This window comes from Dendronephthya gigantea, unplaced genomic scaffold (assembly GCF_004324835.1).
Source record: "Dendronephthya gigantea isolate DGI-Jeju-01 unplaced genomic scaffold, DenGig_1.0 000104F, whole genome shotgun sequence".
Lineage (NCBI taxonomy): Eukaryota > Metazoa > Cnidaria > Anthozoa > Malacalcyonacea > Nephtheidae > Dendronephthya > Dendronephthya gigantea.
Genome location: NW_021163114.1, coordinates 189972 through 207563, shown reverse-complemented (window position 1 = coordinate 207563; position 17592 = coordinate 189972). Strand labels below are relative to the sequence as shown.

The window sequence follows — 17592 nt, the reverse complement described above, 5'->3', positions numbered from 1 at the left end:
CGGTTTAGATGTGAATGAATGCGTAAAAACTCCTGACATTTGCCACAAAAATGCTACGTGCACAAATACTAAAGAAATAAGAATGTATGAACGGGTTCATGGCGATGGTTACATTGATTGTTCGTTTGTCAATTAAGAAGCCAGGTGCACTAAATATATTTTTAACGCGATATTGAGGGAATTTAAACTTTGACACGGTATAAAAAATTGAAGCGTCTCAATTAGACCATTGGAAATGAACAGGTTTTCATGGTACCTATAGCTTCTGTTGCTAAGTACGACAACAATGAAGTATCTCCTTTGTTTTCGGCTATGATCGGGCTGTTTCCACCCCAAAAATCCTATACGCAACATGTAAATACAGTCATATAAAATTTAAAACATGCAGGCGCTATATTTCTTCTTGCATTGTTTCGTGGTCAATAATTATGGTCTTTTGGGTGGAGTTTGCCTTGGCAACTGCATGGAACAACTATAATCTTAGATATCCAAATTGTGGTGAAATGACACATTTAAGCCTCGTTTTAATTCCACCTCCGTATCTAGCTAAAAAACTAGAAATTACTCTTGATTTCGTGTTCACATGAAACATTCCTGTATGAAAAATCCTTTAATGTTGTCTTTTCTGCGGATTTCTTGTTGGTATAATAGCGCAAATTACAACGTGGCGGTGGTTTCTCAATGGATTGCTAACATTTTTTAGATGTGAATGAATGCTTGGAAACTCCTGACATTTGCCACAACAATGCTACGTGCACAAATATTGAAGGAAGTTATTCCTGTCATTGTTTGGAAGGATTCATTGGGGATGGAAGACATAATTGTTCTGGTGAGTTTTTCGATAGTAGAAAACTAATAAAAGGGAATAAATTTAGAAAGTGAAGGAAAGCCTCTAAGCTAGGAATGGAAAAGTGAACGTTTATCTGAATATTCAGAGGAGAAATAAATAGAAATATTTCGGACTTTCAGCTATCCACAACCCGCCGAAATGGTATTTTTTTCAACACCTTTGAAAATAGCATGTTAAGTTCGCTCATATCTAAATGTGTTTTCTATACAACATCGTAGCGATGGTGAATACCGGACGTAATAAATCTTGAATAATTTGATGAATTTCCCCTCATAAAGTTAAACAGGAAAATGCTGATAATTATGTGACGTAGGCCTACACATGTCGAAGACATTTTAATGGTTATAAGAAATAGTACACACATGATATCCTGTGGTCATATTATGATGCAAATATCCAAAAGTGTATTTAAACATAATTGTTTGCACGGTTTAGATGTGAATGAATGCTTGGAAACTCCTGACATTTGCCACAAGAATGCTACGTGCACAAATATTGAAGGAAGTTATTCCTGTCATTGTTTGGAAGGATTCATTGGGATGGTAGACATAATTGTTCTGGTGAGTTTTCAGATAAAATAAATCTAATAAAAGGGAATAAATTTAGAAAGTGAAGGAAAGTCTATAAGCTAGGAATGGAAAAGTGAAAATTTATCTGCATATGGAGATGAGAAATGGTTATAGAAATATTTCGTGGAGTTTCAGCCATCCTCAGCCCGCCATAATGGTATTTTTTTGAACAGCTTTCAAAAAAGCATGTTAAGCTTCCCCATATACCAATAAGTGTTTTCTATACAACTCTGCGCGAACCTTTCGCCCAATGACTGGTCCGCCAAATCGTTAATACCGGACGTAATAAATCTTAAATAATTTGATCAATTTCCCCCAATAAAGTTAAACGGGAAAATGCTGATTATTATGTGACGTAAGCATACGTGTTTGAAAATTAAACATTTTAAAGGTTATACGACAAATCACGTATACGCGATATCATTTGGTTATATGGTGATGCAAATATCCAAAAGTGTATTTAAACATAATTGTTTGCACGGTTTAGATGTGAATGAATGCGTAAAAACTCCTGACATTTGCCACAAAAATGCTACGTGCACAAATACTAAAGGAAATTATACTTGTGAATGTATGAACGGGTTCATTGGCGATGGTTACATTGATTGTTCTGGTGAGTTTGTCAATTAAGAAGCCAGGTGCACTAAATATATTTTTTAACGCGATATTGAGGGAATTTAAACTTTTGACACGGTATAAAAAATTGAAGCGTCTCAATTAGACCATTGGAAATGAACAGGTTTTCATGGTACCTATAGCTTCTGTTGCTAAGTACGACAACAATGAAGTATCTCCTTTGTTTTCGGCTATGATCAGGCCGTTTCCACCCCAAAATTCCTATACGCACCATGTAAATACAGTCATATAAAATTTAAAACAGGCGCTATATTTCTTCTTGCATTGTTTCGTGGTCAATAATTATGGTCTCTTGGGTGGAGTTTGCCTTGGCAACTGCATGGAACAACTATAATTTTAGATATCCAAATTGTGGTGAGATGACACATTTAAGCCTCGTTTTAATTCCACCTCCGTATCTAGCTAAAAAACTAGAAATTACTCTTGTTTTCGCATTCACATGAAACATTCCTGTATGAAAAATCCTATAATGTTGTCTTTTCTGCGGATTTCTTGTTGGTATAATAGCGCAAATTACAACGTGGCGGTGGTTTCTCAATGGATTCCTAACATTTTTTAGATGTGAATGAATGCTTGGAAACTCCTGACATTTGCCACAAGAATGCTACGTGCACAAATATTGAAGGAAGTTATTCCTGTCATTGTTTGGAAGGATTCATTGGGGATGGTAGACATAATTGTTCTGGTGAGTTTTTCGTAATAGAAAACTAATAAAAGGGAATAAATTTAGAAAGTGAAGGAAAGCCTCTAAGCTAGGAATGGAAAAGTGAACGTTTATCTGAATATTCAGAGAAAATAATTAGAAATATTTCGAGGACTTTCAGCTATCCACAGCCCGCCGAAATGGTATTTTTTTCAACACCTTTGAAAAAAGCATGTTAAGCTCGCTCATATCTAAATGTGTTTCTATACACATCGCGATGGTGAAACCGGACGTAATAAATCTTGAATAATTTGATGAATTTCCCCTCAAAAGTTAAACAGGAAAATGCTGATAATTATGTGACGTAGGCCTACACATGTCGAAGACATTTTAATGGTTATAAGATTGTAACACATGATATCCTGTGGACATATTATGATGCAAATATCCAAAAGTGTATTTAAACACAATGTTTGCACGGTTTAGATGTGAATGAATGCTTGGAAACTCCTGACATTTGCCACAAGAATGCTACGTGCACAAATTTGAAGGAAGTTATTCCTGTCATTGTTTGGAAGGATTCATTGGGGATGGTAGACATAATTGTTCTGGTGCGTTTTCAGATAAAAGAAATCTAATAAAAGGGAATAAATTTAGAAAGTGAAGGAAAGTCTATAAGCTAGGAATGGAAAAGTGAAAATTTATCTGCATATGGAGATGAGAAATGGTTATAGAAATATTTCGTGGAGTTTCAGCCATCCTCAGCCGCCATAGTGGTATTTTTTGAACAGCTTTCAAAAAAGCATGTTAAGCTTCCCCATATATCCATAGGTTTTTCTATACAACTCTGCGCGAACCTTTCGCCCAATGACTGGTCCGCCAAATCGTTAATACCGGACGTAAAAATCTTAAATAATTTGATCAATTTCCCCCAATAAAGTTAAACGGGAAAATGCTGATTATTATGTGACGTAAGCATACGTGTGTTGAAATTAAACATTTAAAGGTTATACGACAAATCACGTATACGCGATATCATTTGGTTATATGGTGATGCAAATATCCAAAAGTGTATTTAAACATAATTGTTTGCACGGTTTAAATGTGAATGAATGCGTAAAAACTCCTGACATTTGCCACAAAAATGCTACGTGCACAAATACTAAAGGAAATTATACTTGTGAATGTATGAACGGGTTCATTGGCGATGGTTACATTGATTGTTCTGGTGAGTTTGTCAATTAAGAAGCCAGGTGCACTAAATATATTATTAACGCGATATTGAGGGAATTTAAACTTTTGACACGGTATAAAAAATTGAAGCGTCTCAATTAGACCATTGGAAATGAACAGGTTTATGGTACCTATAGCTTCTGTTGCTAAGTACGACAACAATGAAGTATCTCCTTTGTTTTCGGCTATGATCAGGCCGTTTCCACTTCAAAATTCCTATACGCACATGTAAATACAGTCATATAAAATTTAAAACAGGCGCTATATTTCTTCTTGCATTGTTTCGTGGTCAATAATTATGGTCTTTTGGGTGGAGTTTGCCTTGGCAACTGCATGGAACAACTATAATTTTAGATATCCAAATTGTGGTGAGATGACACATTTAAGCCTCGTTTTAATTCCACCTCCGTATCTAGCTAAAAAACTAGAAATTACTCTTGTTTTCGCATTCACATGAAACATTCCTGTATGAAAAATCCTATAATGTTGTCTTTTCTGCGGATTTCTTGTTGGTATAATAGCGCAAATTACAACGTGGCGGTGGTTTCTCAATGGATTGCTAACATTTTTTAGATGTGAATGAATGCTTGGAAACTCCTGACATTTGCCACAAGAATGCTACGTGCACAAATATTGAAGGAAGTTATTCCTGTCATTGTTTGGAAGGATTCATTGGGGATGGTAGACATAATTGTTCTGGTGAGTTTTTCGGTAATAGAAAACTAATAAAAGGGAATAAATTTAGAAAGTGAAGGAAAGCCTCTAAGCTAGGAATGGAAAAGTGAACGTTTATCTGAATATTCAGAGGAGAAATAATTAGAAATATTTCGAGGACTTTCAGCTATCCACAGCCCGCCGAAATGGTATTTTTTTCAACACCTTTGAAAAAGCATGTTAAGTTCGCTCATATCTAAATGTGTTTTCTATACAACATCGTAGCGATGGTGAATACCGGACGTAATAAATCTTGAATATTGATGAATTTCCCCTCATAAAGTTAAACAGGAAAATGCTGATAATTATGTGACGTAGGCCTACACATGTCGAAGACATTTTAATGGTTATAAGAATTAGTACACACATGATATTGTGGTCATATTATGATGCAAATATCCAAAAGTGTATTTAAACACAATTGTTTGCACGGTTTAGATGTGAATGAATGCTTGGAAACTCCTGACATTTGCCACAAGAATGCTACGTGCACAAATATTGAAGGAAGTTATTCCTGTCATTGTTTGGAAGGATTCATTGGGGATGGTAGACATAATTGTTCTGGTGAGTTTTCAGATAAAAGAAATCTAATAAAAGGGAATAAATTTAGAAAAGTGAAGGAAAGTCTATAAGCTAGGAATGGAAAAGTGAAAATTTATCTGCATATGGAGATGAGAAATGGTTATAGAAATATTTCGTGGAGTTTCAGCCATCCTCAGCCCGCCATAATGGTATTTTTTTGAACAGCTTTCAAAAAAGCATGTTAAGCTTCCCCATATACCATAGTGTTTTCTATACAACTCTGCGCGAACCTTTCGCCCAATGACTGGTCCGCCAAATCTTAATACCGGACGTAATAAATCTTAAATAATTTGATCAATTTCCCCCAATAAAGTTAAACGGGAAAATGCTGATTATTATGTGACGTAAGCATACGTGTGTTGAAAATTAAACATTTTAAAGGTTATACGACAAATCACGTATACGCGATATCATTTGGTTATATGGTGATGCAAATATCCAAAAGTGTATTTAAACATAATTGTTTGCACGGTTTAGATGTGAATGAATGCGTAAAAACTCCTGACATTTGCCACAAAAATGCTACGTGCACAAATACTAAAGGAAATTATACTTGTGAATGTATGAACGGGTTCATTGGCGATGGTTACATTGATTGTTCTGGTGAGTTTGTCAATTAAGAAGCCAGGTGCACTAAATATATTATCTAACGCGATATTGAGGGAATTTAAACTTTTGACACGGTATAAAAAATTGAAGCGTCTCAATTAGACCATTGGAAATGAACAGGTTTTCATGGTACCTATAGCTTCTGTTGCTAAGTACGACAACAATGAAGTATCTCCTTTGTTTTCGGCTATGATCAGGCCGTTTCCACTTCAAAATTCCTATACGCACCATGTAAATACAGTCATATAAAATTTAAAACAGGCGCTATATTTCTTCTTGCATTGTTTCGTGGTCAATAATTATGGTCTTTTGGGTGGAGTTTGCCTTGGCAACTGCATGGAACAACTATAATTTAGATATCCAAATTGTGGTGAGATGACACATTTAAGCCTCGTTTTAATTCCACCTCCGTATCTAGCTAAAAAACTAGAAATTACTCTTGTTTTCGCATTCACATGAAACATTCCTGTATGAAAAATCCTATAATGTTGTCTTTTCTGCGGATTTCTTGTTGGTATAATAGCGCAAATTACAACGTGGCGGTGGTTTCTCAATGGATTGCTAACATTTTTTAGATGTGAATGAATGCTTGGAAACTCCTGACATTTGCCACAAGAATGCTACGTGCACAAATATTGAAGGAAGTTATTCCTGTCATTGTTTGGAAGGATTCATTGGGGATGGTAGACATAATTGTTCTGGTGAGTTTTTCGGTAATAGAAAACTAATAAAAGGGAATAAATTTAGAAAGTGAAGGAAAGCCTCTAAGCTAGGAATGGAAAAGTGAACGTTTATCTGAATATTCAGAGGAGAAATAATTAGAAATATTTCGAGGACTTTCAGCTATCCACAGCCCGCCGAAATGGTATTTTTTTCAACACCTTTGAAAAAAGCATGTTAAGTTCGCTCATATCTAAATGTGTTTTCTATACAACATCGTAGCGATGGTGAATACCGGACGTAATAAATCTTGAATAATTTGATGAATTTCCCCTCATAAAGTTAAACAGGAAAATGCTGATAATTATGTGACGTAGGCCTACACATGTCGAAGACATTTTAATGGTTATAAGAATTAGTACACACATGATATTCTGTGGTCATATTATGATGCAAATATCCAAAAGTGTATTTAAACACAATTGTTTGCACGGTTTAGATGTGAATGAATGCTTGGAAACTCCTGACATTTGCCACAAGAATGCTACGTGCACAAATATTGAAGGAAGTTATTCCTGTCATTGTTTGGAAGGATTCATTGGGGATGGTAGACATAATTGTTCTGGTGAGTTTTCAGATAAAAGAAATCTAATAAAAGGGAATAAATTTAGAAAGTGAAGGAAAGTCTATAAGCTAGGAATGGAAAAGTGAAAATTTATCTGCATATGGAGATGAGAAATGGTTATAGAAATATTTCGTGGAGTTTCAGCCATCCTCAGCCCGCCATAATGGTATTTTTTTGAACAGCTTTCAAAAAAGCATGTTAAGCTTCCCCATATACCAATAAGTGTTTTCTATACAACTCTGCGCGAACCTTTCGCCCAATGACTGGTCCGCCAAATCCTTAATACCGGACGTGATAAATCTTAAATAATTTGATCAATTTCCCCCAATAAAGTTAAACGGGAAAATGCTGATTATTATGTGACGTAAGCATACGTGTGTTGAAAATTAAACATTTTAAAGGTTATACGACAAATCACGTATACGCGATATCATTTGGTTATATGGTGATGCAAATATCCAAAAGTGTATTTAAACATAATTGTTTGCACGGTTTAGATGTGAATGAATGCGTAAAAACTCCTGACATTTGCCACAAAAATGCTACGTGCACAAATACTAAAGGAAATTATACTTGTGAATGTATGAACGGGTTCATTGGCGATGGTTACATTGATTGTTCTGGTGAGTTTGTCAATTAAGAAGCCAGGTGCACTAAATATATTATTTAACGCGATATTGAGGGAATTTAAACTTTTGACACGGTATAAAAAATTGAAGCGTCTCAATTAGACCATTGGAAATGAACAGGTTTTCATGGTACCTATAGCTTCTGTTGCTAAGTACGACAACAATGAAGTATCTCCTTTGTTTTCGGCTATGATCAGGCCGTTTCCACTTCAAAATTCCTATACGCACCATGTAAATACAGTCATATAAAATTTAAAACAGGCGCTATATTTCTTCTTGCATTGTTTCGTGGTCAATAATTATGGTCTTTGGGTGGAGTTTGCCTTGGCAACTGCATGGAACAACTATAATTTTAGATATCCAAATTGTGGTGAGATGACACATTTAAGCCTCGTTTTAATTCCACCTCCGTATCTAGCTAAAAAACTAGAAATTACTCTTGTTTTCGCATTCACATGAAACATTCCTGTATGAAAAATCCTATAATGTTGTCTTTTCTGCGGATTTCTTGTTGGTATAATAGCGCAAATTACAACGTGGCGGTGGTTTCTCAATGGATTGCTAACATTTTTTAGATGTGAATGAATGCTTGGAAACTCCTGACATTTGCCACAAGAATGCTACGTGCACAAATATTGAAGGAAGTTATTCCTGTCATTGTTTGGAAGGATTCATTGGGGATGGTAGACATAATTGTTCTGGTGAGTTTTTCGGTAATAGAAAACTAATAAAAGGGAATAAATTTAGAAAGTGAAGGAAAGCCTCTAAGCTAGGAATGGAAAAGTGAACGTTTATCTGAATATTCAGAGGAGAAATAATTAGAAATATTTCGAGGACTTTCAGCTATCCACAGCCCGCCGAAATGGTATTTTTTTCAACACCTTTGAAAAAAGCATGTTAAGTTCGCTCATATCTAAATGTGTTTTCTATACAACATCGTAGCGATGGTGAATACCGGACGTAATAAATCTTGAATAATTTGATGAATTTCCCCTCATAAAGTTAAACAGGAAAATGCTGATAATTATGTGACGTAGGCCTACACATGTCGAAGACATTTTAATGGTTATAAGAATTAGTACACACATGATATCTGTGGTCATATTATGATGCAAATATCCAAAAGTGTATTTAAACACAATTGTTTGCACGGTTTAGATGTGAATGAATGCTTGGAAACTCCTGACATTTGCCACAAGAATGCTACGTGCACAAATATTGAAGGAAGTTATTCCTGTCATTGTTTGGAAGGATTCATTGGGGATGGTAGACATAATTGTTCTGGTGAGTTTTCAGATAAAAGAAATCTAATAAAAGGGAATAAATTTAGAAAGTGAAGGAAAGTCTATAAGCTAGGAATGGAAAAGTGAAAATTTATCTGCATATGGAGATGAGAAATGGTTATAGAAATATTTCGTGGAGTTTCAGCCATCCTCAGCCCGCCATAATGGTATTTTTTTGAACAGCTTTCAAAAAAGCATGTTAAGCTTCCCCATATACCAATAAGTGTTTTCTATACAACTCTGCGCGAACCTTTCGCCCAATGACTGGTCCGCCAAATCCTTAATACCGGACGTGATAAATCTTAAATAATTTGATCAATTTCCCCCAATAAAGTTAAACGGGAAAATGCTGATTATTATGTGACGTAAGCATACGTGTGTTGAAATTAAACATTTTAAAGGTTATACGACAAATCACGTATACGCGATATCATTTGGTTATATGGTGATGCAAATATCCAAAAGTGTATTTAAACATAATTGTTTGCACGGTTTAGATGTGAATGAATGCGTAAAAACTCCTGACATTTGCCACAAAAATGCTACGTGCACAAATACTAAAGGAAATTATACTTGTGAATGTATGAACGGGTTCATTGGCGATGGTTACATTGATTGTTCTGGTGAGTTTGTCAATTAAGAAGCCAGGTGCACTAAATATATTATTTAACGCGATATTGAGGGAATTTAAACTTTGATACACAATAAAAAATTGAAGCGTCTCATTTAGACTATATGAAATGAACAGGTTTCCATGGTACGTATAGCTTCTGTTGCTAAGTACGACAACAATGAAGTATCTCCTTTGTTTTCGGCTATGATCGGGCTGTTTCCACCCCAAAATCCTATACGCACCATGTAAATACAGTCATATAAAATTTAAAACAGGCGCTATATTTCTTCTTGCATTGTTTCGTGGTCAATAATTATGGTCTTTTGGGTGGAGTTTGCCTTGGCAACTGCATGGAACAACTATAATCTTAGATATCCAAATTGTGGTGAAATGACACATTTAAGCCTCGTTTTAATTCCACCTCCGTATCTAGCTAAAAAACTAGAAATTACTCTTGATTTCGTGTTCACATGAAACATTCCTGTATGAAAAATCCTTTAATGTTGTCTTTTCTGCGGATTTCTTGTTGGTATAATAGCGCAAATTACAACGTGGCGGTGGTTTCTCAATGGATTGCTAACATTTTTTAGATGTGAATGAATGCTTGGAAACTCCGACATTTGCCACAACAATGCTACGTGCACAATATTGAAGGAAGTTATTCCTGTCATTGTTTGGAAGGATTCATTGGGGATGGTAGACATAATTGTTCTGGTGAGTTTTTCGATAATAGAAAACTAATAAAAGGGAATAAATTTAGAAAGTGAAGGAAAGCCTCTAAGCTAGGAATGGAAAAGTGAACGTTTATCTGAATATTGAGAGGAGAAATAAATAGAAATATTTCGAGGACTTTCAGCTATCCAAAGCCCGCCGAAATGGTATTTTTTTCAACACCTTTGAAAAAAGCATGTTAAGTTCGCTCATATCTAAATGTGTTTTCTATACAACATCGTAGCGATGGTGAATACCGGACGTAATAAATCTTGAATAATTTGATGAATTTCCCCTCATAAAGTTAAACAGGAAAATGCTGATAATTATGTGACGTAGGCCTACACATGTCGAAGACATTTTAATGGTTATAAGAATTAGTACACACATGATATCCTGTGGTCATATTATGATGCAAATATCCAAAAGTGTATTTAAACACAAATGTTTGCACGGTTTAGATGTGAATGAATGCTTGGAAACTCCTGACATTTGCCACAAGAATGCTACGTGCACAAATATTGAAGGAAGTTATTCCTGTCATTGTTTGGAAGGATTCATTGGGGATGGTAGACATAATTGTTCTGGTGCGTTTTCAGATAAAAGAAATCTAATAAAAGGGAATAAATTTAGAAAGTGAAGGAAAGTCTATAAGCTAGGAATGGAAAAGTGAAAATTTATCTGCATATGGAGATGAGAAATGGTTATAGAAATATTTCGTGGAGTTTCAGCCATCCTCAGCCCGCCATAGTGGTATTTTTTTGAACAGCTTTCAAAAAAGCATGTTAAGCTTCCCCATATATCCATAGGTGTTTTCTATACAACTCTGCGCGAACCTTTCGCCGAATGACTGGTCCGCCAAATCGTTAATACCGGACGTAATAAATCTTAAATAATTTGATCAATTTCCCCCAATAAAGTTAAACGGGAAAATGCTGATTATTATGTGACGTAAGCATACGTGTGTTGAAATTAAACATTTTAAAGGTTATACGACATATATGGTATACGCGATATCATTTGGTTATATGGTGATGCAAATATCCAAAAGTGTATTTAAACATAATTGTTTGCACGGTTTAGATGTGAATGAATGCGTAAAAACTCCTGACATTTGCCACAAAAATGCTACGTGCACAAATACTAAAGGAAATTATACTTGTGAATGTATGAACGGGTACATTGGCGATGGTTACATTGATTGTTCTGGTGAGTTTGTCAATTAAGAAGCCAGGTGCACTAAATATATTATTTAACGCGATATTGAGGGAATTTAAACTTTGATACACAATAAAAAATTGAAGCGTCTCGTTTAGACTATATGAAATGGACAGGTTTCCATGGTACCTATAGCTTCTTTTGCTAAGTACGACAACAATGAAGTATCTCCTTTGTTTTCGGCTATGATCGGGCCGTTTCCACCCCAAAAATCCTATACGCACCATGTAAATACAGTCATATAAAATTCAAAACAGGCGCTATATTTCTTCTTGCATCGTTTCGTGGTCAATAATTATGGTCTTTTGGGTGGAGTTTGCCTTGGCAACTGCATGGAACAACTATAATCTTAGATATCCAAATTGTGGTGAGATGACACATTTAAGCCACGTTTTAATTCCACCTCCGTATCTAGCTAAAAAACTAGAAATTACTCTTGATTTCGTGTTCACATGAAACATTCCTGTATGAAAAATCCTTTAATGTTGTCTTTTCTGCGGATTTCTTGTTGGTATAATAGCGCAAATTACAACGTGGCGGTGGTTTCTCAATGGATTGCTAACATTTTTTAGATGTGAATGAATGCTTGGAAACTCCTGACATTTGCCACAAGAATGCTACGTGCACAAATATTGAAGGAAGTTATTCCTGTCATTGTTTGGAAGGATTCATTGGGGATGGTAGACATAATTGTTCTGGTGAGTTTTTCGATAGTAGAAAACTAATAAAAGGGAATAAATTTAGAAAGTGAAGGAAAGCCTCTAAGCTAGGAATGGAAAAGTGAACGTTTATCTGAATATTCAGAGGAGAAATAATTAGAAATATTTCGAGGACTTTCAGCTATCCACAGCCCGCCGAAATGGTATTTTTTTCAACACCTTTGAAAAAAGCATGTTAAGCTCGCTCATATCTAAATGTGTTTTCTATACAACATCGTCGCGATGGTGAATACCGGACGTAATAAATCTTGAATAATTTGATGAATTTCCCCTCATAAAGTTAAACAGGAAAATGCTGATAATTATGTGACGTAGGCCTACACATGTCGAAGACATTTTAATGGTTATAAGAATTAGTACACACATGATATCCTGTGGTCATATTATGATGCAAATATCCAAAAGTGTATTTAAACACAATTGTTTGCACGGTTTAGATGTGAATGAATGCTTGGAAACTCCTGACATTTGTCACAAGAATGCTACGTGCACAAATATTGAAGGAAGTTATTCCTGTCATTGTTTGGAAGGATTCATTGGGGATGGTAGACATAATTGTTCTGGTGAGTTTTCAGATAAAAGAAATCTAATAAAAGGGAATAAATTTAGAAAGTGAAGGAAAGTCTATAAGCTAGGAATGGAAAAGTGAAAATTTATCTGCATATGGAGATGAGAAATGGTTATAGAAATATTTCGTGGAGTATCAGCTATCCTCAGCCCGCCATAATGGTATTTTTTTCAACAGCTTTCAAAAAAGCATGTTAAGCTTCCCCATATATCAATAAGTGTTTTCTATACAACTCTGCGCGAACCTTTCGCCCAATGACTGGTCCGCCAAATCCTTAATACAGGACGTGATAAATCTTAAATAATTTGATCAATTTCCCCCAATAAAGTTAAACGGGAAAATGCTGATTATTATGTGACATAAGCATACGTGTGTTGAAATTAAACATTTTAAAGGTTATACGACAAATCACGTATACGCGATATCATTTGGTTATATGGTGATGCAAATATCCAAAAGTGTATTTAAACATAATTGTTTGCACGGTTTAGATGTGAATGAATGCGTAAAAACTCCTGACATTTGCCACAAAAATGCTACGTGCACAAATACTAAAGGAAATTATACTTGTGAATGTATGAACGGGTTCATTGGCGATGGTTACATTGATTGTTCTGGTGAGTTTGTCAATTAAGAAGCCAGGTGCACTAAATATATTATTTAACGCGATATTGAGGGAATTTAAACTTTTGACACGGTATAAAAAATTGAAGCGTCTCAATTAGACCATTGGAAATGAACAGGTTTTCATGGTACCTATTTTTTTTGCTAAGTACGACAACAATTAAGTAGTTCCGTTATTTTCGGGATGGTATGGCCGTTGTCTGCCCGCGTTCTATACTAAAAATTTTATGACGACCATGTAAATACATGAAAAGTTCTAAAACAGGCGTTATATATTTTCTTCTAACTTTTTTTTGGTGATTGATGATCTTTTGGGTTACGGTACAATTGCTGGGACCTAGAACAACTATGATCAAAAGTCTCGGGCATGAATAACACATATTTGCGCCTCTTTTTCAACCTTCTACAAAAGAAACTCAAAATGAACTTTGGTTTCACATTGATTTGCAAAGTTTCTGTATAACACTTCTTGTAATGGGCCTTTTCTGTGGATTCCTCGTTGGGATAATGGCGCAAATATCAAAGTGATTACTCAATCAATTAAATGATTAATAATGTTTAGATGTGAATGAATGCTTGGAAACTCCTGATATTTGCCACAAAAATGCTACTTGCACAAATATTGAAGGAAGTTATTTTTGTCAATGTTTGGAAGGATACATTGGGGATGGTAGACATAATTGTTCTGGTGAGTTTTTTAGATAACATGCAGTAATTTACGTATACGCTGTAAAATTAGTAATTTAGAGCAAATTTAAACAGCGGCAGAGGAATTTTTAAACCGCGGCAGAGGAATTTTTTAAACAGCGGCAGGGGAATTTGCGTCTAATGCGTCGGCCACGCATGGCAACGTGAGTTAAAATATGTAGAAACAAAGGTATAATATACTCATATACATTCGTGACTCGGGGACGTTTAAATCTTCGTATTCCACCAATTCCTGCATGATGATTCCTAATGTTTAATAAGTTTTAAGAGTGCAGGTTCGGTTTGTTGGGTTTCAGTACTGTTCATTAATACAATGTATAAACCAGAATCAGCAGTGAATTGGAAATGCCCAAAGCCAAATGAAATTTCGAGCTTTATTGCCTCTCGAGGATCCCGCTTGGTTTGATCAATTTCATAGGCGTTCTACAAAATCGTGTTTAAAATTGCAATTACTTTTCGAAGTTAGTCTTTTTAGTTTCGAAGTACGAATTAAATTGACACGTAGTTTGCTCATTAATTTTGCTTCAGTATCTCTTATATTTCGTACAGTAGCGTAGCCAGCCCGACAATTCAGTCATGCTATGTTAATATTTTCGTATTCGTTGACTGTGAAAACACTGAAATTCTATAAAGAAATGAATAATGATAATAACATCAAATTTGCATAGCAGGACTAAATTACCATGCAAGCAAGCTCGCTACGCCACTGATTCCGTAGTAATGTTTTCCGGCTGCAATGATCAGCCAGCTCGCCCTCGGCTTTCTACTTTCTTGTCAGAGATATTAATACACACGGACGATGAAATCTTCATAAGGCGGTAACTTGTTTCCAACAAAATTTCAAGGTGCAATTTTTCTCCAGCATAGCCGCGCGACAAAATCCACTTTAAATCGTTAATAAAAGACCTGTTTTTGATCAAACGGATGGCTAGGGCATAAAGTTGGATAAGAAGAATTGTGAAGACACGGTGCCCTCGAAGGCGAGTTTCTGTTGCTAGGCCACGGCTAATATTTTAGACGTTAATGAATGCGTAAAAATTCCGGATGTTTGCCATAAATATGCAACATGTATGATGTATCAACACATGTGAATGCCTAGACGGGTTTATTGGTGATGATTACCATGATTGCTTCGGTGAGTTAAATACAAATGGCCTTGACCATCGATGAAGGCCGGATCCAAAGCTCTGCAATAGACTAATTCACGTAGTGCTTTTATAAATATATTTAATATTTAGTTTACTAAATTTCGAGAATATAAAAATTTTTGCTTTAAAACCTCTATAGAAAATAAATCTCCGCTTATAAATACTCCAAGTTCAGTCTACGCAATCTTGAATATGGACTTCAGAATTCCGATCGAAGCACGCGATCCCGAGGACGAGGATCTAGTTTTTGAGTTAATGTCAAACGGAACCGCAACCACGGCTGAAATCACAGAAAACGGTTTCCTTACAATACCGGAACTTAAAGAAAGTGGAAGTGTTTATATACTGGTTAAAGATAAAAAGGGTGCCCAGAATTTTCTAGTTCTCAATGTGAAAGCGATGCAATGTCCATGTGAACAAAATGGTACATGTCAGAAAAAGCAGAATATCACTTATCCAGTGCAGAAATCCGACTATATTTGCCATTGTAAAGACCCATTCACCGGTGAAAAATGTGAAAAACGCTCAAATCCTTGCAGAGAACAGCCCTGTTTTCCTGGACTTAAATGTTCATCCGCACTGAATTCTGAAGGATTTACCTGTGAAAAATGTCCACCATTATTTAAAGGCGATGGGAAATATTGTGAACTAGATAACGTGAAAGGTATGTTGTGGGCCAAGGAGTTGCGTAATTCATAGCTATTAATGCTAGCCAATGAACTAGTCATCGTCATAGTTTAGAGGTGTGACATGTTGGTAACCCGTATATAATAGTTCCTGATTCCAAGAATTTTGCTTATAGCTATATATTGATTAATACAATTAGCCATCTCTTAAATCTTTGAAAAAATTCGGTCTAAATCAAGCCCGAGGCATTGCGAGGCCTTTCAGGTTAACCGCATTAAATTATCAATGCATGATCATATCAATGCACTATCATATTAAATAGACGCAAGAACCAGCAGTCCAAGGTTTTTGTTGATTATTTATAAATTTTTGTTTTAGCTAGCTAATATTTTCAGGCTATTTAGTAGTGTTTTTTTTTTAATTGGGAGTGTATAAACAGATATATAGGGATAATTATTTGAACCTCTGAACACAATTTTTGTAACTGTTGGTAAATATATTTTATTCAAACCTCTTTATTCAAATAATATAGCAAACGCTAGATCTCCCTTGAATTTTGCTTATATAGACGTTAAAAAGAACCACGTGGAGTCTAAGATGACATTGAAAAGTGAAGAATGGGATGTCAAATTAATGGAAAATACATCCAAGGAGTACAGGGAACTTGCCTCTCGGATAACAAATGAGGTATGTTGAAACAAACTATACAAAAACCTGCATTATGTTTCTTTCGTAAATTGCATATCAAAATTTGCCGTCATATACTGTCATGATTGATTTGAAGACGCTTTTTAGTAACTCTCTCATATTTAACAGATCAGAACAATTTACAACAAGGTTCCAGGGTTTAGTTATGTAATTGTCAAAAACTTCAGGTATGTCAAATATCATTATTAAATATAACCTTGCCTCTATTACACATAAAAATGAGGATTTTCGTTTGACGTGTTTACTTCATAAAGGGGGTATGTCTGCAAGGGTTCAGATTCAACAGTTTTGGTCTATCGGTTCGGGTATTAGTAATAAGTTCAATGTATTTTCGTCGATGTTTGTTTTCCTATATTTGTACTTTACCTCGACACGTCTTTCACCATTACAGGCTATACTTTTTTGTAATTGTTTAGACAAAATTTGCACAAATTACCATGTAAAAATGAAAACTTGCCCCTGTTGGCCAAAAGCAAGCACCTTTGTTCCCGCGATTTTTTCTTCCGCGCATTCCATTCCAGGAAGCGACGGTTTTATTGTAATCATTTGTAATGTATATCTTATAATGTATTTAAATTTACCTCTACAATTTATCACCAAAAAACAACATTTGATGAAACCAGAAGCAAACCGTGCTTGTTTCTCTCAATAATTGCCGGACACTTTAAAATACTTGCACCTAATTTATGTGTTTTAATTACAGACCCGGAAGTATAATTGTAAATTTCATGTTGATATTTTCCGATGAAGTAAAGGCCCCTCTTGAACCATTGCTCAAGGTGGCAGAGACTGGAAAACTCGGGAACATGACCTTCGAGATGAACGGTTAGAAATGAATTGCATGCATGCTGCTGCAATTGTACAAAATAATTTCAAAACTAGCCTTATCAGCTTATGCAAAAAAATGCGAGATTT

The 17592-nt window shown here is 35.3% G+C and overlaps 1 protein-coding gene across 2 annotated transcripts in view; it reads left to right on the top strand.

The window, feature by feature from the left end:
- The window catches only part of LOC114534643 (fibrillin-1-like), a 95798-nt gene that overhangs the window by 10700 nt on the left and 67506 nt on the right, over positions 1-17592 (top strand). Inside the window, exons 15-37 of one of the 2 annotated variants that reach the window (XM_028556113.1) lie at positions 704-829; positions 1907-2032; positions 2615-2740; positions 3801-3926; positions 4505-4630; positions 5084-5209; positions 5705-5830; positions 6412-6537; positions 6996-7121; positions 7619-7744; positions 8326-8451; positions 8909-9034; positions 9531-9656; positions 10819-10944; positions 11441-11566; positions 12148-12273; positions 12732-12857; positions 13354-13479; positions 14049-14174; positions 15482-16006; positions 16538-16656; positions 16786-16844; positions 17381-17502. In XM_028556113.1, the coding sequence (XP_028411914.1) occupies positions 704-829; positions 1907-2032; positions 2615-2740; positions 3801-3926; positions 4505-4630; positions 5084-5209; positions 5705-5830; positions 6412-6537; positions 6996-7121; positions 7619-7744; positions 8326-8451; positions 8909-9034; positions 9531-9656; positions 10819-10944; positions 11441-11566; positions 12148-12273; positions 12732-12857; positions 13354-13479; positions 14049-14174; positions 15482-16006; positions 16538-16656; positions 16786-16844; positions 17381-17502 (3219 nt within the window). The remainder of the gene's footprint in view (positions 1-703; positions 830-1906; positions 2033-2614; positions 2741-3800; positions 3927-4504; positions 4631-5083; positions 5210-5704; positions 5831-6411; positions 6538-6995; positions 7122-7618; positions 7745-8325; positions 8452-8908; positions 9035-9530; positions 9657-10818; positions 10945-11440; positions 11567-12147; positions 12274-12731; positions 12858-13353; positions 13480-14048; positions 14175-15481; positions 16007-16537; positions 16657-16785; positions 16845-17380; positions 17503-17592) is intronic. The other variant, XM_028556112.1, reaches the window with a different exon arrangement.